This window comes from Salvelinus fontinalis, chromosome 9 (genome assembly GCF_029448725.1).
Source record: "Salvelinus fontinalis isolate EN_2023a chromosome 9, ASM2944872v1, whole genome shotgun sequence".
Lineage (NCBI taxonomy): Eukaryota > Metazoa > Chordata > Actinopteri > Salmoniformes > Salmonidae > Salvelinus > Salvelinus fontinalis.
Genome location: NC_074673.1, coordinates 21,017,518 through 21,034,599, shown reverse-complemented (window position 1 = coordinate 21,034,599; position 17,082 = coordinate 21,017,518). Strand labels below are relative to the sequence as shown.

Genomic DNA, 17,082 nt, shown 5'->3' with positions numbered 1-17,082 from the left:
GATATTTCCTTCCTCATCTGATGTTCAACTGTTGGATCACAGTAGAGGCTCTCTGTTTGTTTTTCCTCCACACTGGGTCACTTGTTGATCCACCTTTAATCCATTTTATTCCAGGTTTTAAAACAGGCTGTTCCACAAGGTTGCACATGCATCTATCATAAATATCTTCTTGTTTGAGAGGGGAAAGGCAGAGCAACAACCTACCAGGCAACCGTAGCTAATCTAGCTATCAAATTCCCATATAATGTTCCTGTCCTGGTTTACCCACCTTTCCTTCCTCCCTTCTCTCCTTTGAGAAACCAACACAAAGAAGCTACAGCCTACAGAAACATTCTCATACTGAAGAACCCATCTCAGTGAGAAAGAAAACATGGTAAGCATTATAGCCTGTTTCTGTTTCTTGCTACAAGAAAACAGAAAGTTATTGAAGGAGAAGAATAGAGCAGTTGGGGGAAAGGGGAGACTAAAGGAATAGCCTACTTGAACTGTTTGTCCTGCTTGACAACCGTAACCAGATACATTTATTAAACAAGGCAATTTTTACAGAAAGGACCACCTCATTCATTTAAATTCCACTAATCTTGGTCACTGCATCAACGTGGAAAACTCATTGGATTTGAAAAAAAGTCATCAACATAAGGGCATTTCATATTTTTTCACCTAACTCTCTCTCTCTCGGTGTGGGTGTGTTTGTTCACAGGGCTGATCTAGGTCAGAGGACAGTATTTGTCTGCTCCTGAGAAGGGAGTAACAACTTCTATAATGAGTCTCTCTGTGGAGCGAGACGAGGGGAACCATTCCAAGCGCAGTTCTACCACAGGAGGCTGCTGAAGGGAGAACAGCTCATAATAATAGTTGGAATAGAGTCAATGGAATGGTATCAAACACATGTTTGATACCATTCCCATTATTCCGTTCCAGCCATTACTAAGAGCCCCTCCTCCCCAATTAAGGTACCACCGGCCACCTGTGAGTTCTGCCATAGTGTTTCTACTAATAAGCTGATTGGTAGAATCAGGTGTGGTAAAATGGGGCTTGAACATGAAGCCAACCCTGATACAAAATACTAACAAATCACAAACTGCCGGGAAACATCCATAAAAAGGTGAGTCATGAGACAAGTACAAAAGCACAAACAACTTGAAATAAACACAATTCAATTTATAGAATTACTAGTCTTATGTTGAAAACTGGCATAAATCTATGAAATTCAAACTTGTGCTAATATAAATGTAATGTACAGAATAATGTGTGTGAAATGTGGCTGCAAAATGAGCAGTGCCACTGCTGGGGGTGTACACTCTGGAAAGCTGAAGTGCTCCTGAGTAGAATGGACCACCCTTTTACAGCGACACAAAATACAGACAATTGTGTACGGTGCAATATGGAAAAACTATTGGATTTAAGCTGATTGGCCGCCAAATGAGCAGCGAAGCTCCACTTGATGTACACTGTGCATTTGTAAATATAAAAGTGCTCCTGGGGAGAATGGACCCACCTTTTACTGCGACACAAGTACAGATAATGTTGAACCGGTGCAATAAATGTTAGGAGTATTTTTAAGATAAAAAAATGTAAAAAATATTTTGATTGTTCTTTGTATGATAACTAGTATAACATATCGATATTTTTGCACATTTGTCATCATTTTCGCCGTAATTATTCATTAAACAGGAAAGAACTTGTATTCTGAAGGAGTGCCAAACTCCGTGACCAGGAAGTACTTAGTTATTATTGCCTGTTTCACAGCGGTGTGGGTCTTTGTTTATTATTCCCGGCAGTTTCTTATCAAGCATCGTGAAATGGAAGACGAATGGGAGGAGGAGGTAAGACCAAAGTGTAGTTGTCGTAACAGTTATTGACTTTGCTTATTCGTCTCTGATTCCCCATGAAACGTCACTGGCACAGAATGAGAGCAGTTTGTGAAGCGACTACATAGAATTGGCATTCCAGACGGAGATCTTTGGTTGGGTGATGTAACCATTTATTGCCGAATATAAAATAAATTAGCAATCCATTTGATTTACCGAACAAATGTGCAGAGAGGTGTATTACAAGCTGATCTAGTGAGAAGGTAAGAACCATATGCTCTCTCCTTCAACCTCTGAACTAACACTTCCTGTTCACGTGGGTACATGTGAGTACTCCAATCACCAATGGTGCTTCTCAATAATCTATCCTACCTCCTGAAGTGTACACTTGTTCACTACTTCCCACAAATGCTTAATGTTTTTTCTTGCACGCCGCCTCTCCCTCTGCCAGCGTGTTCCACATGACGTCAGGCTGAACAGGGATTCAGGAAGGGGAATGCAGCTTTTTGATAATGGCGTCCCTCAAGGAGGCAAGAAAGAGATTTCTATTCAGAAATGTCGAGTTTTAACTAGGAGTCGTTTAATAGGATTTCGGAAGAGGAATGGAGGGAAAAAGATGAGAGGTTGAATTTGAATCTGAAGATGGCGGAAAAGAATGAGATGGTGTGTCGAAGAATATTGTTGTCAAGTACAAACAGAGTGAGCCATACGCCATACTGAGTTCTGGCAGTGAAATTAATAAGGGCCAATTAAGTGACGTGGATGGTGTGGTGAAGTGCTCGGAGTATGACCCTTGCGTGGATGGACATGATAAAGAAGAATCTGGTCCAGTAGGAGTACATTTCTGGGAGAGTGGATCCTTGCTCTTTGCCGGATCTAGTTGTGGTTTCAGAGAGGGTGGGAAATAAGTTAGGTGTAGTTGAATCAGTGAAGGTAACCCGTAGTGGACTGATAGTTTTTTGTGTTACTTCCGCCCAGATGGACTCGGCACTCACTTAACAGGTTAAGATCTGTTTCTTGCTTTGCTCTTAGGAGCAGGGCACCATTGAAATTAGTGATTTTTGGGGTAGCGTTAAGTGTGGAGGTGGAGCAGTTGAACATTCCTGGTGTTTGTGATGGCCGTCGTTTGGTGCGCTGCAGACCCAGTGGGGAGCGTGGTGAAACAGCGGTGTCAGTCTGTCTTTTTGAGTCTCTACCTGAAAAAGTAATGTTAGTGTTACAGTATAACTTTAAACCGTCCCCTCGCCCCGACACGGGCGCGAACCAGGGACCCTCTGCACACATCAACAACAGTCACCCACGAAGCGCCGTTACCCATCGCTCCACAAAAGCTGCGGCCCTTGCAGAGCAAGATGCAACACTACTTCTAGGTTTCAGAGCAAGTGACGTAACTGATTGAAACGCTACTAGCGCGTACCCGCTAACTAGCTAGCCATTTCACATCCGTTACATTAGGATATATCAGTTATCCTGTTAGAGCTGTTGTGTAGAACCCACTGTGATGTTTCAGGTGCCATGTTTATTGTCGCAGCAGTTTGTAGGAGGGAGATTCCAAGATGTGGGAAGTGTGCTGGAGGGCATAGGACAGAGGATTATGTAGTTTAAGTGGATAAAGTTGTGTGTGTCAACTGCAGGGGTTCCCATGTTGCAGGGGATTGGAAGTGTCCCGTGCGAGTGAGGCAGGTTGAGGTGGTCAGAACAGTGCAGAAAGTGTTGTATGCTGAGGCAGTGAAGAAAGTAGAGGAGGATGGTTTAAGGGTGAGGGATCCCTGTGAGTAGTAGATGTGTGCCAGCACATAGGGATAGGCCAATGAGTGATCTATGCTTTAGTAAGGTTGGCTTCTTAGCATTCATAGCAATAGTTATTAACTGTACTGCAGAATGAAATTAAAATGACAGAAAATGGAATGGGGTAGTTGGTTTTTAATGAGTTGGAAGGTTTTTTTATTTTTATTACATTTTTCCTTTTCCCATTTTGTATCAGAAGGTATAATGGATTTATACTATAGTCCAGTTGGGGGTGGTAATGCAACATATTTTGGTATTTTATTAGGATCCCCATTAGCTGTTGCGAAAGCCACAGCTACTCGTCCTGGGGTCCACACAGAACATGAAACATTACATAATACAGAAAATTAATAGACAAGAACAGTTCAAAGATAGAACTACATACATTTAAAAGTAGCACGCATAACCTACACGTCAATACATACAAACAAAATATCTAGGTTAAATAGGGGAGAAGCGTGAAGTGTTGCTTTCTGTTTTTTGAAACAAGGTTTGCTGTTCATTTGAGAAATATGAGATGGAAGGGGATGCAATAATGCAATGCAATAATGTCTCTATATAATACTGTACGCTTTCTTGAATTTGTTCTGGATTTGGGGACTATGAAAAGACCCCTGATGGCATCTCTGCTCTGGTACGTATGTGTGTCAGAGCTAGGGTTGGAAACTTTCCGGGAAATTTTCCATGGGAAGTTAAGCCTGGGAATTTTGCTTGAATTCATCAAAAAGGTTATCTTATAACGGGTAACTTTTTTTGTGGGATACACATAAGGCAATTCTAGGTCTTGTGGCATATTTTGGTTAAACTATCCCCAATTCAATGGAATTGTAACCCTCTGCATGCACAGTGCATTCTTTCATCACATGTACAGCTTATTCTCAAGATCTTGCACACTAATGAGACGCTATTGAGTCCACACTGCTACTGTCTGAGCCAAGGACTACATGCTTTCTGGTAAGTTATTATTACAATACTGGGTGGGGTGAATATGTTTTATTTGACATTATTTTTTTGTAAAGTAGTAAATAGTAGCCTACAGCAAAGTGTGTTTTTAAATCATTTCTAACTTGTTAGCAATTTCTTCTAGTTAGTTTTTGCTACCATGTGGGTTTTAGCTTGCTTGAGCCTGCTAACTGAGGAGTGTCAATTCACCTGTTTCCATATATCGTTCATTTTAAAACATCTTTAAAACATCTTACAAAGGAGTTGTTTAATCTAACTGCTTAACTATTTATCTGTACATGGAATTGTATTGTTTTTTTACTCATTTTTTTCTAATCTTTACAGGAAAATGCCACGGGCACTATCTAATGTGTGGCGACATTTCACTGCAGCTAATGTAGGAAAAGCTGTGTATGTACATTTGCAAATACTGTGGCAAATCATATGTGAAGAATGCAACAAAGATGCAAAATCATCTGGCCAAGTGCATAAAGTTCCCTCAGCGCTCACAACAAGCAACCTCTGACAAAAGTCCCTCTACTTCTTTTCAAGGTGAAAATGATGAATCAGACATCTTATCGGAAGCAACATCTCATGTTCCTCCTGGAATCTGAAGTGTTTTTGACTCAATGGAGGAACGTAGTCAGAGAAATGCTGATGAATGTCTTGCTCGAGCTGTGTATGCAACTGGTTCACCTTTGATGCTCACAGGCAATGTGTATTGGAAGAGATTTCTGAATGTTGTTCTCCCTGCATACACCCCTCCAACCAGACATGCTTTATCGACTCATTTGCTGGATGCAGAGTTCAAGGGAAGGTCAAGCAAATCATAGAAAAAGCAGACTGGATTGCAATCATCTCTGATGGGTGGTCAAATGTTCGTGGGCAAGGAATAATTAACTACATAATCTTCACCCCTCAACCAGTATTCTACTAGCGCACAGACACAAGGGTCAACAGACACACTGGTCTCTACATTGCAGATGAGCTGAAGGCAGTCATCAATGACTTGGACCACAGAAGGTATTTGCACTGGTGACAGACAATGCTGCGAACATGAAGGCTGCTTGGTCTAAAGTGGAGGAGTCCTACCCTCACATCACACCCATTGGCTGTGCTGCTCATGCACTGAATCTGCTCATCAAGGACATCATACAAGAGAGCCAAGGAAATGGTTAGGTATGTGAACGGTCATCAAGTTATAGCAGCAATCTACCTCACCAAGCAAAGTGAGAAGTATAAGAGCACCACATTGAAGCTGTCCGGCAACACCCATCGGGGTGGTGTTGTTCCTGGAGGGGAAGGAGTCTCTCCCAAATATGGCCATATCACAGTCTGCCGATATGGACAGCCTCATCAAGAGGATACTCCTGGATGTATTTTGGGAGAGAGTGGTAAGCAGTCTGAAACTCATGAAACCTTAGCCATTGCACAGATTTAGGGAGACAATGCCATCCTGTCTGACGTTCAGACTCTGCTTGCAGATGTAAGGGAATAAATCTGTACTACCCTGCCCACTTCACTGTTGCTCCAAGCAGTGGAAACTGCAGTTCTGAAATGCATCAAAAAGCGTGAAGACTTCTGCCTGAAGCCCATACACGCTGCAGCGTACATGTTGGACCCCACGTATGCTGGCAAGAGCATCCTGTCTAGTGCAGAGATCAACAAGGCCTATGGTGTCATCACTACCGTGTCTCGCCACCTTGGCCTGGATGAGGGCAAGGTTCTTGGCAGTCTGGTGAAGTACACTTCCAAGCAAGGGATTTGGGATGGAGATGCAATATGGCAGTCGTGCCAACATATCTCATCAGCCACCTACTGGAAGGGACTGAGGCTCTTTCCCCTGTTGCCTCCATCATCCTCCAAATCCTACCAACATCAGCCGCCTCAGAGCGCAACTGGTCCTTTTTGGGAACACACACACCAAAGCACGCAACAGGCTGACCAATACAAGGGTTGAAAAATCTGTGGCCATCCGGGCAAATTTGAGGCTTTTTGAGCCTGACAACAAGCCATCCTCAACAAGGTTGGAAAGTGACAGTGAAGATGAGGCCTCAAAGTCTGATGTTCTAGAGGTGGACATTGAGGAGGTCCAGGGAGAAGACATGGAAGCCTGAGAGGAAGACAACCAAAGCTTTAGTTTCTAGACTATCATTTTACAGATGCATGTTAAATGTTTTTGCGAGATGTGATGGATCATTGGGATCATTCAATGTTCCCTTTTGATGTTCAGTGAAATCCCATGTTAAGAGTCAACTAATTTAAAGTTCAATTCGTAACTAAATAGTTATTTTTTTCTATTGGAAGGATTTAATCATTTGCAATTATGTTTTACTTGTGATAAGGTAAAAGGTTTATGTTTCTGTCTCTATGATATGGTAAATATATCCAATGCAAGAAACATCGACATTTTAACTGGCATAAATATTCATTTACATATATTTCCTTTAATTCCCCTCTTTTCCTGTTAATTCACACAAAAGTTTCAACCTCTGAATATTCCCCAAAATGTGAATCCCTAGTCAGAGTTGTGCTTAAGTTGAATATTGCAAACAATTTTGAATTTTCATCACATTAAGGTTTCTTATAAAAAGAAGAGATGCAGTCAGTCTCTCAACTCTTAGCCAGAGAGACTGGGATGCATAGTATTTATATTAGCCCTCTGATTACAATGAAGAGCAAGATGTGCTGCTCTGTTCTGGGCCAGCTGCAGCTTAACTAGGTCTTTCTTAGCAGCACTTGACCACATGGCTGGACAATAATAAAGATAAGACAAATCTAGAGCCTGCAGGACTTACTTTGTGGAGTGTGGTGTCAAAAACATAGAACATTTCTTTATTACGGACAGACCTCTCCCCCACCTTTACAACCATTGAATCTACAGTGGCTTGCGAAAGTATTCACCCTCGTTGGCATTTTTCCTGTTTTGTTGCCTTACAACCTGGAATTAAAATAGATTTTTTTTTTTGGGGGGGGGTGTATCATTTGATTTACACAACATGCCTACCACTTTGAAGATGCTAAATATGTTTTATTGTGAAACAAACAAGAAATAAGACAAAAAAACAGAACTTGAACGTAACTATTCACCCCCCCCCCCCTAAAGTCAATACTTTGTAGGGAGCATTTTTAAATAATGGATTTAATGGTGCTGCGTGGGATGTTCAAAGTTTCAGATATTTTTTTATAACCCAACCCTGATCTGTACTTCTCCACAACTTTGTCCCTGACCTGTTTGGAGAGCTCCTTGGTCTTCATAGTGCTGCTTGCTTGGTGGTGCCCCTTGCTTAGTGGTGTTGCAGACTCTGGGGCCTTTCAGAACAGGTGTATATATACTGAGATCATGTGACCGGTCATGTGACAGATCCACACAGGTGTATTTTTTTTTTACTAATCATGTGACTTCTGAGGGTCATTGGTTCCAGCAGATCTTATTTAGGGTCTTGATAGCAAAGGGGATGAATACATATGCACCCACACAGTTTTTTTTTTTTTTTTGAATTTTCTGAAACTTTTAACTTCACCAATTTGGACTATTTTGTGAATGTCCATTACATGAAATCCAAATAAAAATCTATTCAAATTACAGGTTGTAATGCAACAAAATAGGAAAAACACAATGGGGGGTGAATACTTTTGCAAGGCACTGTATATGTTTTGACTATGACAGTTTACAATCTAAGGTAACACCAAGTAATTTAGTCTCCTCAACTTGTTCAACAGCCACACCATTCATTACCAGATTCAGCTGAGGTCTGGAACTTAAGGAATGATTTGTACCAAATACAATGCTCTTAGTTTAAGAGATGTTCAGGACCGTTTTATTAGTGGACACCCATTCCAAAATAGACTGCATCTCCTTGTTAAGGGTTTCAGTGACTTCATTAGCTGTGGTTGCTGCTGCGTATATGGTTGAATCATCAGCATACATGGACATACAGGCTTTGTTTAATGCCAGTGGCAGGTCATTGGTAAAAATAGAAAAGAGTAGAGGGTCTAGAGAAATGCACAACGCGGAATGACTTTGGCTTCCCTCCAGGCCTGAGGACAAACACCTTCCTCTAGACTTTGATTAAATATATGACAGATAGGAGTGGTTATAGACTCAGCTACCATCCTCAGTAGTCTTCCATCTAAATTGTCAATGCCAGGTTTGTCATTATTGATCAATAACAATTTTTCCACCTCTCCCAAACTAACTTTACAAAATTCTAACTTAAAATGCTTTTCTTTCATATTTTTTTAAATTAATGAATACGATGGCTCACTGTTTGTTGCCATTTCCTTCTAAAGTTTACACACTTTGCCAATGAAATAATTATTAGAATAACTGCCAACATCAAATGGTCTTGTGATAAGTCATCTGATTCGATGAAAGATGCAGTTGAATGTCTTTCTGTCCATAATTTAAAGTACTCAAGTTTTATATAATTGATTGTGGTTTCATAATATAGTTTATTTTTAAATTTAGTCACATAAGTCTCAATTTGCAATAAGTCAGCCAGTTAGATGTGTAGCCAGACTTATTAGCCACTCCTTTTACCCCATCTCTTTCAACCATACAGTTTTTCAATTCCTCATCAATCCATTGAGCCTTAACAGTTCTAATAGTCAGTTTCTGACTAGGTGCATGTTTATCAATAATTTGAAGAAGCAATTTCATAAATTCATTCATAAATTCATTAAGTGCAGTATCTGGATGCTCCTTAATAATCACATCAGACCAACACATTCTTTACATCATCCACATAAGAGTCACAGCAAAATCTTTTGTGTCCTTTTATATACTATTTTAGGCCCAGATTTTGGAACAATGATTCTTCTAGATATAGCCATTATATTGTGATCACTGCATCCAATGGGTAAGGATACAGCTAGAACAAAGTTCTACAGTATTAGTAAAAATGTGATCAATACACGTGGATGACCTTGTTCCTGTGTGTAAACACCCTGCTAGGTTGATTAATAACCTGAACCATATTACAGGCACGGGTTAGAGTGAGAAGCTTCCTCTTGAGTGGACAGCTTGATGAAAACCAGTCAATATTCCGGTCCCCAAGAAAGTAGGCCTCTCTGTTTACGTCACATATACTATCAAGCATTGCACACATACTATTTAGATACTGACTCTCAGCACTTGGTGGCCTATAGCAATACCCCAAAATAATAGGCTGATGAGGCAGGTGAACCTGCAGGCGCAATACTTCAAAAACACTCGACATAAGATCTTCTCTAAGCATTACTGGGAAAAGGCTCTGTGTGTGCATATCTCAGTGCCTTCGGAAAGTATTCAGAGCCCAGACTTTTATCACATTTTGTTACATTATAGCCTTATTCTAAGATTGCTGAGGATTTTTATTTATTTAATCAATCAACACACTACCCAATAATGACAAAGAGAAAATAGGTTTTTAGAAAACAAAAAAAGAGATACCTTATTTACATAAGTATTCAGACCCTTGCTATGGAACTCGAAATTGAGCGCAGGTGAGTCCTGTTTCCATTGATCATCCTTGAGATGTTTCTAAAACTTGATTGGAGTCCACCTGTGGTAAATTTAATTTTTGGACATGATTTGGAAAGGAACACATCTGTCTATATAAGGTCCCACAGTTGACAGTGCATGTCAGAGCAAAAACCAAGCCATGAGGTCGAAGGAATTGTCCGTAGGGCTCCGAGACAGGATTGTGTCAATGCACAGATCTGGGGAGGGGTACCAAAGAATTTCTGCAGCATTGAATGTCCCCAAGAACACAGTGGCCTCCATCATTATTAAATGGAGGAAGTTTGGAACCACCAAGACTCTTCATAGAGCTGGTCAAACTGAGCAATTGGGGAGAAGGGCCTTGGTCACGGAGGTGGAGAAACTCGGTCACCTTGGTCACGAATGGGAGAAACTCCCCAAATAAAAGTGTGCCCAGCTTGTTGCGTCATATCCAAGAAGACTCGAGGCTGTAATTGCTGCCAAAAGTGTACTGAGTAAGGGTCTAAATACTTATGTAAATTTGATATTTCTGTTCTAAAAAACTGTTTTTGCTTTGTAATTATGGGGTATTGTGTATAGATTGAGGTTTTTTATTTATTTAATCCATTTTATAACAAGGCTGTAATATAACAAAATGTGGAGAAAGTCAATGGGTCGAATACTTTCCGAAAGTCCTGTGTGTGTGTTATATACACTGCTCAAAAAAATAAAGGGAACACTTAAACAACACAATGTAACTCCAAGTCAATCACTTCTGTGAAATCAAATTGTCCACTTAGGAAGCAACACTGATTGATTGACAATACATTTCACATGCTGTTGTGCAAATGGAATAGACAACAGGTGGAAATTATAGGCAATTAGCAAGACACCCCCAATAAAGGAGTGGTTCTGCAGGTGGCGACCACAGACCACTTCTCAGTTCCTATGCTTCCTGGCTGATGTTTTGGTCACTTTTGAATGCTGGTGGTGCTTTCGCTCTAGTGGTAGCATGAGACGGAGTCTACAACCCACACAAGTGGCTCAGGTAGTGCAGCTCATCCAGGATGGCACATCAATGCAAGCTGTGGCAAGAAGGTTTGCTGTGTCTGTCAGCGTAGTGTCCAGAACATGGACGCGCTACCAGGAGACAGGCCAGTACATCAGGAGACGTGGAGGAGGCCGTAGGAGGGCAACAACCCAGCAGCAGGACCGCTACCTCCGCCTTTGAGCAGGAGGAGCACTGCCAGAGCCCTGCAAAATGGCCTCCAGCAGGCCACAAATGTGCACGTGTCTGCTCAAACGGTCAGAAACAGACTCCATGAGGGTGGTATGAGGGCCCGACGTCCACAGGTGGGGGTTGTGCTTACAGCCCAACACCGTGCAGGACGTTTGGCATTTGCCAGAGAACACCAAGATTGGAGAATTCGCCACTGGCGCCCTGTGCTCTTCACAGATGAAAGCAGGTTCACACTGAGCACGTGACAGACGTGACAGAGTCTGGAGACGCCGTGGAGAACGTTCTGCTGCCTGCAACATCCACCAGCATGACCGGTTTGGTGGTGGGTCAGTCATGGTGTGGGGTTGCATTTCTTTGGGGGGCCGCACAGCCCTCCATGTGCTCGCCAGAGGTAGCCTGACTGCCATTAGGTACCGAGATGAGATCCTCAGACCCCTTGTGAGACCATATGCTGGTGCGGTTGGCCCTGGGTTCCTCCTAATGCAAGTCAATGCTAGACCTCATGTGGCTGGAGTGTGTCAGCAGTTCCTGTAAGAGGAAGGCATTGATGCTATGGACTGGCCCGCCCGTTCCCCAGACCTGAATCCAATTGAGCACATCTGGGACATCATGTCTCTCTCCATCCACCAATGCCACGTTGCACCACAGACTGTCCAGGAGTTGGCGGATGCTTTAGTCCAGGTCTGGGAGGAGATGCCTCAGGAGACCATCCGCCACCTCATCAGGAGCATGCCCAGGCGTTGTAGGGAGGTCATACAGGCACGTGGAGGCCACACACACTACTGAGCCTCATTTTGACTTGTTTTAAGGACATTACATCAAAGTTGGATCAGCCTGTAGTGTGGTTTTCCACTTTAATTTTGAGTGTGACTCCAAATCCAGACCTCCATGGGTTGATAAATTTGATTTCCATTGATAATTTTTGTGTGATTTTGTTGTCAGCACATTCAACTATGTAAAGAAAAAAGTATTTAATAAGAATATTTCATTCATTCAGATCTAGGATGTGTTATTTTAGTGTTCACTTTATTTTTTTGAGCAGTGTATATTACACACAGTTGAAGTCGGAAGATTACATACACTTAGGTTGGAGTCATTAAAACTCGTTTTTCAACAACTCCACAAATTTCTTGTTAACAAACTATAGTTTTGGCAAGTAGGTTAGGACATTTACTTTGTGCATGACAAGTAATTTTTCCAACAATTGTTTACTTACAGATTATTTCACTTAACTCATTGTATCACAATTTCAGTGGGTCAGAAGTGTACATACACTAAGTTGACTGTGCCGCAGCTTGGAAAATTCCAGAAAATTATGACATGGCTTTAGAAGCTTCTGATAGGCTAATTGACATCATTTGAGTCAATTGGAGGTGTACCTGTGGATGTATTTCAAGGCCTACCTTCAAACTCAGTGCCTCTTTACTTCACATCCATGGGAAAATCAAAAGAAATCAGCCAAGACCTCCACAAGTAGACCTCCACAAGTCTGGTTCATCCTTGGGAGCAATTTCCAAACGCCTGAAAGGCCTCTCAAAACCACCATTAAAAAAAACAGACTAGGTTTGCAACTGCACATGGAGACAAAGATCGTACTTTCTGGAGAAATGTCCTCTGGTCTGGAGAAACAAAAATAGAACTGTTTGGCCATAATGACCATCGTTATGTTTGGAGGAAAAAGGGGGAGGCCTGCAAGCCTAAGAACACCATCCCAACCATGAAGCACGGCGGTGGCAGCATCATGTTGTGGGGGTGCTTTGCTGCAGGAGGGACTGGTGCACTTCACAAAATAGATGGCATCAAGAGGATGGAAAAATATGTGGATATATTGAAGCAACATCTCAAGACATCAGTCAGGAAGTTAAAGCTTGGTCGCAAATGGGTGTTCCAAATGGACAATGACCCCAAGCATACTTCCAAAGTTGTGGCAAAATGGCTTAAGGACAATAAAGTCAAGGTATTGGAGGGGCCATCACAAAGCCCTGACCTCAACCTTATAGAACATTTGTGGGCAGAACTGAAAAGCGTGTGCGAGCAAGGAGGCCTACAAACCTGACTCCGTTAGACCAGCTCTGTCAGGAGGAATGGGCCAAAATTTACCCAACTTATTGTGGGAAGCTTGTTGAAGGCTACCTAAAACGTTTCACCCAAGTTTAACAATTTAAAGGCAATGCTACCAAATACTAATTGAGTGTATGTAAACTTCTGACCCACTGTGAATGTGATGAAATAAATAAATCCTTCTCTCTACTATTTTTATGACATTTCACATTCTTAAAATAAATTGGTGATCCTAACTGACCCAAGACAGGGAATTTTTACTAGGATTAAATGTCAGGAATTGTGAAAAACTGAGTTTTTAAATGTATTTGGCTAAGGTGTATGTAAACTTCCGACTTCAACTGTGTATATACACACAGTACCAGTCAGAAGTTTGGACACCTAATCATTCCAGGGTTTTTATATTATTTTTTACTACATTCTACATTGTAGAATAATAGTGAAGATATCGAAACTGAAATAACATATATGGAATCATGTAGCAACCAAAAAAGTGTTAAAACAAATCAAAATATATTTGAGATTTTTCAAATAGCCACCATTTGCCTTGATGACAGCTTTGCACGCTCTTAGCATTTTCTCAAATAGCTTCACCTGGAATGTTTTTCCAACAGCTTTTGGGAGGGAGGGTGGACAAATTGCCTGTCATATCAGATGTAAGCAATGTCCCCACACGCTCTGACAGCTTTCATGGCCCGGGATAAGTTATTTTCTCTTCTGGCTGACAGCTTCAGGATAGTTCTCGTTGAGGAAGATGTATGTTCCCCTCAAGATCTTGGCTCTTTCCAGAATCGCTACCTTGTCCTTGAACCTCAGGAACTTGACGACTATCGGCCTGGGCCTGTCACCTGGGCCGGTGGTGGGTTTTCCAGTCCTGTGGGCGCGCTCCATCTCAATCTTCCCGTGGTCCATCTTCAGTTTCTCCAAATAATTTCCTTCTCTTTGTTGTCAGACTCCGTCCAGGTCTCGTAGAGATTCTGCAATTCGGTCTACAACGATGTTCCACCTTGATTGTCCCTTGAGTCCTATTTCTGTCATTAGTTCTGTTTGTGAATCCATGATAACAATGTCCTCTTTCAATGACTTTCAAATTGTTGTCATCTTGCCGTTTTCCTGTTCAAACTTATCGAGCTGACCCTGGGAGAACTGCAAACTGTTCTTCAGGTCCTGGACCTCTCTGGTCAGGTTGTACATTTATTTTATTAGTTGACTCCACCAGTATTTGGACACAACACTTGAAGCTATTTTCTTGTTGTTGTAACAACTGCTTGTAGAACTCTGTTTGTTTTTAAAGATCCTTCAATAGAGAGACACCACTGTCTTCAGCGGTACTCCCACCGGCTTTGGTCTTTGCTAATGTAGCAACGTAGGCTACGCTGTTACTCCCCGCAATTCCAGACAGGGCAGTTCGCAGTGAACTGGATGCCAACCGCCTTTAAACTCCCCCGAAGGTTGCAGACTTCCCACAAATCTAAAAGCATTGGATTGGTTGGGCTGGAGGGAGTTTTCACCACATTTCTTATACCATCCAGTAATTTCCTTTCATATCAGTGAAGGGAAATTAACAAGTGCACACTTTGGGAGAAAGAAGAGAGTATTGGGATGCACCCGTAGTGTAGAAATGGCTCCTACAGTATTCTAGAGACCTCTGGTAAGTCTTAGCCAACACATTTTATGGTGGACAATGACATCTAGTGTTTGCCGTGTTTGTTGTGATCAGATACACCCTCTACCATGGAAAAATGACTGAAGACAATTTCTTAAATGTTCTGCCTCTCTCTTTCTCTCTCTCTCTTTTTAGGAGCAGTTGGTTGTGGTTGAGCTCTCTGGTATAATTAACTCAGATTTTTTGACCAAGTGTCATGGAACCTGCAAGATACTGGTGAGTGATCTGGCTTCCCTTTCTCGCGCGCTACAGTAGGTAGCAAAGCAAACGTTCAATGAAACCTCTACGTTCCTCCTGTTGATTTTCTTATTTGTTGTATTGAAGGACATTGACAGTGAGCAGCCAATGATGCAGGTGGGAAGATACGTGTTTGCGGGAGAGTATGACGGTAAGTGTATTCATTATTGGTGCATTCTATTTGCTTACGCCTGACAACATATTTGCTGAATGTCTAATGGACCCCTTGCCCCTCCTCCCTATGTACACTTTAGATCTGAAGAGACTGGGCTAATAAAAACAGCTCAACATTGTCACTTGTTGCATCTTGCCTACTGATAGGTGGAAGAGAGTGTCTAGAGAAGATGCGCTAGGGGTCTGTTTTTAATACAACGTTTGTGTTATGAATTTGTGTTATCCATTTTCCAGTAAAGTACATGTAGTTCTACATGTTTAGGAGTAGTGTTGTTATTAGTGCCCTGTTGTTGTGATCCTGAGTTACAGACTGAGTGTCTAACTCTCCCCTCTCTGGCTCTCTCTTCTCTCCCCCATATCTCCTGACAGATGCCTTGGGCACCTGTGTGCTCTTCGAGGAGGGACAGTCGAGTGGTGAGTATTGACGAGTGGTGAGTTTCATAGAGATGAACTGATCTTCACTCTAAGTTCTCTCTCCTCTCTTCTCTCTCGTGTGTGTTTGTTTTAGGGGCAGACCCTGAAGCCAGTCCAGAGCTGAGCTATAAGTGCCACACCGTTAAGAGACTGATGATGCAGAGAACCTTCCTTGCTGAGAAAAAGGAAGGAGACAACAGCTCAGGTTACACACACACAAACACACACACACACACAGTGAGCCCTCACGCTCACATACCAACACACTCACACACTGTTGTGCTATGCTCTCTATTTTGGATCAATACTGTGGTCCTCTGGGGCTCAGTTGTTAGAGCATGGCGCTTGCAACAACTGTAAAGTGGGTTTGATTCCTGGGACCACACATACATAAAAATGTATGCGTGCATGACAATGTCACTTTGGATAAAAGCTTCTGCTAAATGTCATAATTAATGTAATTAAATGTGCCGGGTTGAACCTTTGCTTCTAGTGACTCCATTCAATGCAAATTCTACTGCACAATACCTCTTGTAGCCAAAGTCAAACTTTGAGATGCTTGAATTTAGCTGTTTTTTTTATGCGACATGAAGCTGCTTGAATGTGGCTTTTTGTGTTTGTTGCTGCTGCAGGAGACTTTCAGTTTCAGCCCCTGAGTGACGGAATGTCCCCAGCCAGACTCGACTCACTCTCTCACTTCATCCAGAACCCAAAGAGGACCTCCAAGTCAGCAGGGGAAGGGGGAGCACACACGATGGGGCAGAAGACCGGGTAGAGGGGTCAGGCAGGACACTGGCAGCAACTCCATTAATTAGGTTTTACCTCTAATTTGTAATTATATTTTTGTACTGTGTATGTTTTTGAAATAAATATGAAGCTTTCTAGACTTGTTGTGTTTGATTACCGTATTCTAGTACTTAATAGATGGGATATTTCCTGATTTAGCCTGGAATTGAGAACTACTTGAATCTGTATTTTATCGTCATCACCTCATTCTTTCATTTCAGAATATCCCCACTCAGTTGGAATGTCAATGATTGATGATGAAATGGGCATGCAGCTTGAGGGGATGCACTCATGCATATCCTACTAATGAACTTGGTTGTGTGATGCAGTTAAAAAACACTAATGTCACAACAAGAAATAAAAGTCAATGTTAGAAAGTTGTTTTGACAATTCCTGACTGATAAGTGCTGCTCTTTTTTGGGGATTGGGGAAAATACTTTAAAACATTACACGCTCATAGCGTGAGGACGTGGCGGTTATTAACCAATCAAAAGGGCGA

The 17,082-nt window shown here is 41.9% G+C and overlaps 1 protein-coding gene and 1 long non-coding RNA gene across 2 annotated transcripts; both read left to right on the top strand.

Annotated features, from left to right (window-relative positions):
• The first annotated feature begins 1,706 nt into the window (after positions 1 to 1,706).
• Positions 1,707 to 16,963, top strand: gtf3c6 (general transcription factor IIIC, polypeptide 6, alpha). The gene is made up of 7 exons (XM_055933736.1): positions 1,707 to 1,826; positions 15,108 to 15,188; positions 15,297 to 15,360; positions 15,753 to 15,797; positions 15,892 to 16,002; positions 16,430 to 16,612; positions 16,805 to 16,963. The coding sequence occupies exons 1-6, from the start codon at positions 1,803 to 1,805 to the stop codon at positions 16,570 to 16,572; spliced, it is 468 nt and encodes a 155-aa protein (XP_055789711.1). The 5' UTR covers positions 1,707 to 1,802; the 3' UTR covers positions 16,573 to 16,612; positions 16,805 to 16,963.
• LOC129862257 (uncharacterized) lies at positions 1,833 to 7,322 on the top strand. Its single transcript, XR_008760741.1, has 2 exons — positions 1,833 to 4,553; positions 4,887 to 7,322. It is a non-coding gene; the product is annotated as an uncharacterized LOC129862257 (long non-coding RNA).
• Positions 16,964 to 17,082: the final 119 nt, after the last annotated feature.

Coding starts and splice junctions, on each gene's coding strand:
- gtf3c6 (XM_055933736.1), top strand. CDS start 1,803: ATGGAAGACGAATGGGAGGAGGAG. Junction 15,361..15,752: donor GTTTGCGGGAGAGTATGACG/GTAAGTGTATTC, acceptor ATCTCCTGACAG/ATGCCTTGGGCACCTGTGTG. Junction 16,003..16,429: donor GGAAGGAGACAACAGCTCAG/GTTACACACACA, acceptor TTGCTGCTGCAG/GAGACTTTCAGTTTCAGCCC.